This window comes from Prionailurus bengalensis, chromosome A1 (assembly GCF_016509475.1).
Source record: "Prionailurus bengalensis isolate Pbe53 chromosome A1, Fcat_Pben_1.1_paternal_pri, whole genome shotgun sequence".
NCBI lineage: Eukaryota > Metazoa > Chordata > Mammalia > Carnivora > Felidae > Prionailurus > Prionailurus bengalensis.
Window position 1 is genome coordinate 161,069,148 of NC_057343.1, and position 9,382 is coordinate 161,078,529.

The 9,382-nt window shown below is 41.1% G+C and overlaps 1 protein-coding gene across 3 annotated transcripts in view; it reads right to left on the reverse strand.

Moving 5' to 3' along the window:
* CHD1 (chromodomain helicase DNA binding protein 1) overlaps positions 1-9,131 on the reverse strand; it is a 77,568-nt gene extending 68,437 nt beyond the window's left edge. For all 3 annotated transcript variants that reach the window (XM_043594414.1, XM_043594403.1, XM_043594424.1), the window contains exons 1-2: positions 8,583-9,131; positions 6,298-6,493 (exon numbers count right to left, since the gene is read on the reverse strand). In XM_043594414.1, the coding sequence (XP_043450349.1) occupies positions 6,298-6,350 (53 nt within the window). In that variant the 5' untranslated portion in view covers positions 6,351-6,493; positions 8,583-9,131. The remainder of the gene's footprint in view (positions 1-6,297; positions 6,494-8,582) is intronic.
* Positions 9,132-9,382: the final 251 nt, after the last annotated feature.

Consider the following 9,382-nt stretch of genomic DNA (forward strand, 5'->3'; position numbering starts at 1 on the left):
TGAAGGAGATTGAAGTTATAAAGGAGCAAGAAAGGAAGGTTAGGATGAATCCTGTAGTACAGAATTAGAGTTGGAGACATCAGTACGAACTCATGTTTACCTTAACATGCATACTGATAGACACTGAAACTACAGATAGGCAGATATAGGTAGTTTAGTATACATACATATACTACATAGCTCTGTCTGCTTTTTTCACTGAGAGGACCTGGAAGCAGTGATAACTGCATAGTAACGAGCATACCTAGCACCCAAACCTTGGTTTCTAATACCCTTGTCTCCAACAAAAGGATCCAGAGCTCTTTGGAAAACTGGCTGGTTCTAGGGCAAAAGGATAGAAGTATGTAACAAGGATACAGTGGCCAACTTGAAAGTCAGTTCCCAATGGGCAAGGCTAGAATAACCTGAGCAATAGAATAAGTAATTTACTGGATTATAATCCAAAGTATAAAATACATATACATGAAAGTCCAGGCTCATATAAATGAATGACTGAATAAATCGAAGAGAAGAGTTCTTTACAGAAGAATTCTATTTAATATATGTAGATAGTCCCTCCCTGCAGGAGATGGAACTTAATTCCAACCTTCCCCCCAGCCATGTGAGAGACGGCTGGACATATAGTACCTTGCTTCCAAAGAATACAGTATGGAAGGAAAAAAAACAGTAACTTTAACTGGAGAAGTATGGCAAATATTACATTGGCTAAGTGATGAAGGTTAACATCATCAGTAATATCATGTGGCTATTAATGCTTCCCATACTATGTGACTAGAAGAGCACTTCATCTCTGTGATATTCTTTCTAAAAACTGATAACCCCAGTTTACCCTAATAAAACATCAGAAAAATTTAAATTGGGGGATATTCTATAGGATACCTGGCCAGCACTTATCAAGACTGTTAAGGATATCAAGGAAAGACACAAACTCTCATAGACCAGAGGATACTGGGGACAGTTGACAACTAAATGCAACATGGTACCCTGGATTGAATCCTGGAACAGAAGTGGCATTGATGGAAAAACCAATGAAATCCAAGTAAAGTGTGGAATTTAGTTAGTAGTTTTTTAAAAAAGATTTTTAAAAATGGCTAAAAATCTGGTTTCCCCTTCTGGAGAGTAGGAATCATAATACTGCATACATCACAGGAATTTTATGAGAATGAACTATGATAAATTCATGTAATACACTGTGCACTATGTGCACCATGCCTGCCTCAGTAAGAATAAGAGCTCAATAATTACTTCATGCCATTAATATTGTTTCAAGAGATATGAAATGTATTCAACCTCTTGCTGGCATGGGCCATGACACCATCTTTTGGGGGTTCCAGGGGAGGGGGGGGGCAGAAAGCATGTGTAATAACAACAAGTTCAATAACAAAAAAAATAGCAAGGCACTGAATGACTCCAGGCAAAAAGCTTCATCTACATACATATGAATTTAATACGAACACGTTATCACTTGCTAATCTTGTTAAAATGAAGATTCTGATTCAGGAGGGCTGGGGGTGGGGATGGGGGGAGGCCAAGGTTGTACATTTCAAACAAGCTCCCAGGTGATGCTACTGGTCCAAGGACCACAACTGGAGCTTTAACTTTTCTATTTATGTATTTTTTTTAATTTTCTGTAAAAAAGGTAAGAAAATTTTTTCCATCTATTCTTTATCTCTTCACCACAAAGAAATACTCTTTATTTTTAAACACAGAACTGTACCAGATATAACCTACCAGTCACCAAGTCCTTAAATAAACAACTATGTAAACAGTATAAAAAGGGGCAATTACAAATTAATGTCTGTCTCCACACTATCTCATGCCTATGCAGATAAAAGTAATGTATTTGAAAGTCAAATCATATACAGTTGTCTTATCCTTACCAGTTATAAGTAAACACTTTATAGTAATCTAGATTAACAACCATCCTAGCAAACACTATGAAAATTTTAATTCAATAAATTCTACTTAGAAAGAGAGTAACCTATTGCTAAAGCTCCTGGATAATGGTTTATTGAATTTTCAAAATGTAAGAAATGATCTTAGATTAAGTAGCACATACAGAATATTTGAGGAAAGAAAAAACTAACAGGAAAAGATGAAGACAGTATATACAGAGCTGAAAAACAGGAATTAACAGAATATGGCATAAAAGAGCTATACTTTCCTGCAAATAATGACATCATGGGAAAATGTTTCTTAGCACAACCTTTTGAAATTTATGAATGAACTGAGGGGCTCCTAGGTGGCTCCGTCAGTTAAGTGCACACCTCGTGATGTCGGTTCAGGTCAAGATCTCAAGGTCAGTGGGATCCAGCCCCATGTGGGGCTCTGCAGTGACACTGCAGACCCTGCTTGGGATTTTCTCTCTCTCTCTCTCTCTCTCTCTCTCTCCCCCTCTCTCTGCCCCTCCTCCACTTGCTCTTTCTGTCCCAAAATAAATACACATTAAAAAAAAAATTAAGAATGAATTCTTTTTTTTTAAAACGGAGATAAATGCAAAGAAACTTAGAAAATACCATTTTAACTAGTATTGTCTTTAAAAATTATTCAAATTTACTTAGTGAAAAAAAAACTGTTTTGATGCAAGAAAACTTTCTGGAATGTGTGTACATAAATGCAATGTTTCCAAAAATGGCATACCACAATAGTTTTCAACAAGACACTAACAAATAAATATATGGTAAAAAAACCAACATGGCCTGTGTCTAAGTTAACTTTAACTTGGGTGTTCCTTAAATTTAACAGGTCCTAGGGGTGCCTAGGTGGCTCAGTAGGTTAAGCCTCTGACTTTGGCTCAGGTCACGATCTCCAGGTTCTGGAGTTTGGCCCCGCACCGGGCAGGCTCCATGCTGATAGCTCAGAGCCTGGAGCCTGCTTAGGATTCTGCGTCTCCCTCTTTCTCTGCCCCTCCCCCGTCATGCTCTGTCTCTCTCTTCTTCAAAAATAAATAAACATCAAAAAAAAAAAATTAACAGGTCCTTTAGACTACAGGGCTTCTGAAAGTCTTTTAAAAAGCCTTTTAAGAACTGTGAGTTTCTACAAAAGGAGATTTTCAGTTGGAAACTTTTCTTTGATAGTATTTTCTACTTAATAGTTATACAAAACACTTTAAAAGTTGAAATCCAAAGAATTTTAAGAGTAAGGTTGATAAAGCTCAATTGCCAAACATACATTAAGTGTAAATGCTTAAGACCACTGTAGCACATCACCAACAATTTCCCTCACTCTAAAAATTTTTCAAGAGCATAGTTTGCTAATCAAAGTGACTCAAATACATAATCAAATTTACATGAACAATTCTAGATTATTAAAAATTTAATCTGCAGGCCAAGGAGAGAAATTCTTCTGAGGATTAAGCATGTAGTAATCATCTAAAAATTAGCAAAATGTGACTATATATTTCTGGTCTTCATCCACAAATCTATTTCTGGATTAAATCATCATTCAAGAGAACTTTAAAATAAAAAGTCTAACTAGGATTTGGAAAACTTGGGGGGGGGAGGGATTGTTTTTGTTTTTTTCTCAAATCCACAGAGCTGGGAATTGATGCTTTGAAATCTTCCAATATCATCTTTAGAAAGCTTAACTTCAGTTATATAATAAACTTTATGCTGAGTTTAAACTGATGTGCAGGTGCATCCTGACCCACATTTCTTAGTAAATAAGTTTCAAAATTGTCAGTTATAGCATAGCCAGAGACATCTTCCTGTGTATTCTTCCTCCTTTCAGTCAATGGTCATAGATACCTTTCCACATGACAAGAATAAAAAAACTTTCAGTAGAAAGCTAATTATACCAACCAAAATTGTCAAATGGCTACTTGCTTAATTTTATTTCATGAAACAAATGGAACCTCCACAAAGAAAAAAAAAAAATCTAAAGCACAAGTACATTTAAACCTTCTAGCTAATAAAAATCAAATTTTACCTTAAAAACTATTTACAATGGATATCAACTTTAAAAGCAGAGCGTATTTCTCCTCTTTCAACCCTATATTAATATTCATAGTTACATTCTGTTTCTGCAAGAAATCCCCCTACATATAAATTCATATCCTCACTCTTAACTAGGCACAATCTCCCTTCTCTGTACTGCCTTAATATAAAAACTTTTTTTCTGGGGTGAGGGGTGATGGTGACTGAGGGTTGGTAACAATGACACTAGAGCAAAGGAAAAGGATAGCATAACACCAATAAGGAAGAAAATGAAAGCAAATTAGAAGCAGGTCTCCCTCCTTCTGATAAACACCAAGGCAGTTGCAAGAACAAGATAACTTGCTTCCCAGAAGCACATAAAACTTATACACTAGAAATAATAACTCAGAATAATTAGAGAATATGATTTGCAATTATTTTAAATAAGTATACATATAAAAGACTGCTTTAAGTGAATTTGATTTCACAGGGTTTTTTTTTTTCACTTTATACTACCAAATCTGACTTACCACTACTCCTTTTTTGCTTTGGATATGGCAGCAAAATACATAAAACATGACTGGAGCAATAAGGGCTCACAGCGTAAAAGCACAAGATCTATCTGAATACTCAACTATAAGATTTACTCTCACGAGTCTTATTTCCTATTTTGTGAGTAGTTTATTAAATTCCCGGGTATTCTCTAGATATTTCTGTTAACCATTTCATTGCTCACTGATGAATAAAAGAATGTGGACAAGGTGACTCTTCCAATCAATACAGTCAATACAGCTATAGAGATATGAATCAAAGATGAGATTCACAACTCTTATAATTTAACCTCTCAACTGGTGATTCTGGAACTCCGTTGTCTGATACGTTATTATACTTTGTAAATTAAGTGGTAGGATGAAACTTCAAAATCATTTAAGTCTTTTTTTTTACAGTTGAGAAAGAAGTTAACACAGAGTTGTCAACTCAGGTTTTGTAATGTTGATACCATACCTATTCAACTAAATAATGCTGCTTTCCATAACTGCTCTTTTTTCTCTATGTTCTTGTTATCTAAATAGTCTGCCTGTGAAAGCTGATAAACCTTACCTAACATGACCAGAAAATACCAAGTCTCAAGTCAAATACTTATACCACTGCTTCATTTTCTCATTTTCTATCCAACATTTTTTCTGAAACCCTCCCAACTGCCAAAACTTTCCTGTTTCTTGTCCATCACATTTCTCCACTACTGTAATTTAACATTCCAGTTATGTGGTATCCTATGGTACATAAAACATGATGCTAATTATAATAAGCAAATATTGAGTGCTCATTATATCGGGAACTATTTTAAGACCTGTACATAGAACACCTCACTTATTCTCAATTTTAAATAAAATAAACAATATTGTAATACCCATCTGTAAGTGAAAAATCAAAACCTCAGAGGTAACATAATTTTCCCTGACACTGCTAATAAGGAGAACTGGGAAAAGTAATCAGGTAGTCTGACTCTAATGCTCGCATTCCTGATCTCTACTGATAAGTACACATAACTATGTGGGCTGCATCAATGTGCAGATAACTCAAAATTAGGGGGCTACAGAAGAATTTAAAGAGTCTTTGTATTTAAGAGGTTTCTTACACATTCAAACAGCTTAGTATGGCTTATTCCCATTAACTATATCTTCTTTGCAAAGACATGGCCCAAGTTACTCATTCGTATATAATTAAAAATCAAATTTAAAAAGAAAATAGAGGAGAAAAAGGGTTGCAACAATACTTTAACAGATGTCCAGAACGGTGTTGCCCAAAAGAACTTTTGCAGTGAGGGAAAGGTTTTCTATGTGCACAATACGCCATGGTAGCCATTAACCACATATGGCTTTAAGCACTTGAATTGTGTTGAGCATGACTGTGTAAATGAATTTTGAACATTCTGTAATTTTAAATAGTTTAAATTTAAATAGCAATATGTGGCTAGTGGCTCCTATACTGGACAGGACAGGTATAGAAAACAAAATCCTGGGAAAAAGTAAGTAAAGAACTTCTTGCTGCCTTTATTTGGAGAGTGCACTAATAGGCAAATCAATTTAAATGTTTCTTTTTACTTGCTCTAGTTCATTAATTGACCCAAACAATATAAACCACCAAAGAGATTTAAGTCACCTAAACTTTCTGTATTTAAATTCTTCTTTGTACATCTCAATGAAAAAAAAAAAAAAATGAAAACCTGTATTATCGACAAAGCGTATGAGAAACTTTTAACTGTTTGGATAACTAAGAGGAAGAATTTGATCTGAAAACTCTGCCACCTATTAGGAAAACTAAAGAGTCACACAAGTTTTACATTCTCTTCATAATACATACTTGATAATAAAGTGCTTACCTTGATTCTCCACTACTGTTTCTAACACTTTCTTCATCGCTGTGTCCATTCATTGTAAATATCAAGAAGTTTTAAAAAAAAACACAAATCTTCCCAGTTAAAAAGATGAATACAAATATGAACTCCCTAAACATCAAAAATTCACAGATGAATTCTTTCCAACATTCACAGGCTTCCTGGGGCCCTTTTGATTCACCTAAAAAAAAATATTAAGAAAGTTAAGAAAATATCCTGTAGAAAAAAAGATAAATCCATCTATTTAGAACTTATATAAATCTACCTAGGCCAATTTAATTAGAGATGGTAAGGAAGGAGTAGGAGTCTTTCACTCAAAATGCTTAGGCTTCTACTAACTACACTCCTGCCTACTTACTAGAATTTAGCACACTATTGCTTATTTTTGACAGACGAAATTAAAATATTTGTGGAATGACAAAACTTTTAGACTAAAACTGTGTGTCAATACACATATATACACATTATAGATAAACAGATAACTAAAGCAAAGTGGTAGTACATAACATATACATACATGTATATGTTTCCCAAGAACCGAAAATGAAGTCTTAATGGATACTTGGTCAAACAAATGAAGGGGGAAAAACTTAATCAAGCACTAATTCCTATTATCAAGAACTTCTTGTACTTGAGTGAGAAAAAGTTTTGAAAATGCTCACATTAAGAACAGAATAAAAGGGTATCACATAATCTTAGCGAAAAATGTATAGGTCAAAACAATTGTGTTCTTTCACAGGTAAACCGAGAGTGGAGTGATAAAATTTAAATAATATTTATCCAGTTTGGGCTTGCAGGGTTCCATTCAAAAACAACAACAAAAAAGGTAACATACACTAGGATTATTTAAGAAAAGGGGCTTGGGGTAGAAATCATGAGCCAAGACACAGCATTTCCACCTTTCAAGATTTCAGCACAACAGTGGAGAGTCACCTACAAGCCATCCACGAATAAACAAAGGAGATCTCTGGCAGGGGAGGGAGAGGAAGAAGCGGGGGAAGGAGACGTCAGATCCTTCCCCAGCCAGAAAGTACCGAGACAGGCGACTGAAAGCAGAGCTGTCCGCCGACCTCAGCAAAGAGAATTTACTCCTACGATTATTTCCACTCCACAAAAAAGAGGGGGAAAATATGCTGTTGCCAACTCAATCAGAGCAAACTCTGCATCTTCACTGGGATTGTAATTCTCCAGAGACTACAGTCCAGTAGACTCTTTGCAAGAACTGGTCATCCAAAAAGTAACCATTCCACGCAACATTTATTCTTAACGCTAAATATTAATTCCAACTAGTCAAAGAGCTTTACACCATAAAACAATTAGGTCTTAAAAATCTAGCTACTTAATAAACCGCCTCTCTTTCTCGAAAGTCTCTCTTCATTGAGAAAGTTCACTCATCTTTTCGTTATTTCCTTTTCACCTTCCTTTCGCCCCTCAAAATGGCTTTCTCCGTACATTGTAACTTCCTTTCCCCCCCCTCATCTTCCCTGTCGGAGTAAGTCCTCTTTCTGAGACCCTTCTCACAACCTTAAGTTTCGAAGCTCCAAGCGCACGCAGCTCTCTGGTGCCTTTCACGCGTCTTAACAATGACTCTTCCCTAAGTGGCTAAACCTCTTCAATCTTCCTTCTCTGCGCCCCGTCTTTTCACAGTTGCTTCACTCCTGCTAAGTTTTCAAAGCGGTACTCGAAAGGAGGTTGGAAACCTTCCCCCTCCCTCATCTATACATCGCAGCTTCGCTTCAAGCAGCCTCCCAACCAGACGCACACGACCCCACTCCAGCCCCGTCCTTCTCTGGGCCTTCATCCCGGTCCCAGAGTCTCTCTTCCCGCCTCAAACTTCCCGCAGACCCGCCCCGCGCCCTCCCGGGCTCGCCCGGGCCGCCGCCCCCTCCCCCTCCCCGCCGCTCCCCACGTGCTGGGAGCCCGGGTCGCGGCGGGACCAACGCACCGGGCAAGTGCTTGCCGCTCGAGCCTTGCAGCTCTCCCCTCGCGGCCCGGCCAGCCCCAAGCCGAGGAGGCCCGGGCTCGACTGCCCAGCTGCCCGCCCGTCCTGCGCGAGGATGCGCTCCTCGGCGCCGGCCTGCGCTCACCACTCACACGCCCCCTGTGCTCCGAGCCCGTCAGCCACCGCCGGCCCTCGCAGAGCGGCCCGGCCTTCGCCCGGCGCCCGGCCTCTGGGCCGCCGCCCGGGCACCGCGCCGCCCCCGCCCTCCGCCTGGCCGGCTCCCGTCCTCCCCGCCACATCCTGACCCGCCCGCCACCCCCTTTCTTACCGGCGGGCGTGCAGGCTTCGCGGGGCGGAGAGAGCCCACTCGGATCAGCGGCCTCCCCCGCGCCCGGGCCCGCGGTCTCCGCCGCTGAGTGAGTCCTCGGGCTCCGGGCGTCTCGGGGTAAGCCGGAGTCCGCGAGGGGGAGGGGGAAGGGGAAGGACGCGGAGGGGAAGGGGAAGCCCCGGGCCGCGGCACCAACGCGCGATCCCCTGCGGAGCGGATCCAACAATCAATTCATTATTGAAGCACCAACGGCGAAGGCAGCAAAAGCGAGAAGTAACGAGCCGTCGTCGTCGCCGCGGCCACGCGCGCGCTCCCGCTCCCGCCGCTTATCGGCTCCCGGCAGCCGCCATGACGCCGAGAGAGCGAGCGCAACCGTCTCCGTCGTAGCCGCCTCCGCCGCCACCACCACCGAGGTCGTCGTCGCCTCCGCCTCCCGCGCGACGTAAGCGCCTCTGCTCACTCCCCTTCCCCACTCGGCGCGAGGCGGGCCGGCGGGCGAACGGGCGCGCGCACGCCGAACACCTCCGGCTGGCGCGCGGACGGTGGGAGGGGCTACGTTGTGGAGCCGTGGGGTGTAGAAGGAAAGCTATTGGTGCTGAGGCGGGCGGAGAGTGAGGCGCGCACGCTCACGTTTGGGGGCGCGCACGCCGGCCGCGCGGAGGCCGCAGGACTCTGGCCCCGGCCGTGGGCTGCTGATCCTTCCTCCGGCGCCCTCCCTTAGAGGCCCGGAATTGAATTCCGGGAAGTGGGAGCTGCAGGCCCGCTCCGTGCGGGTATGGACGCTGCTGTCACTTGGAACG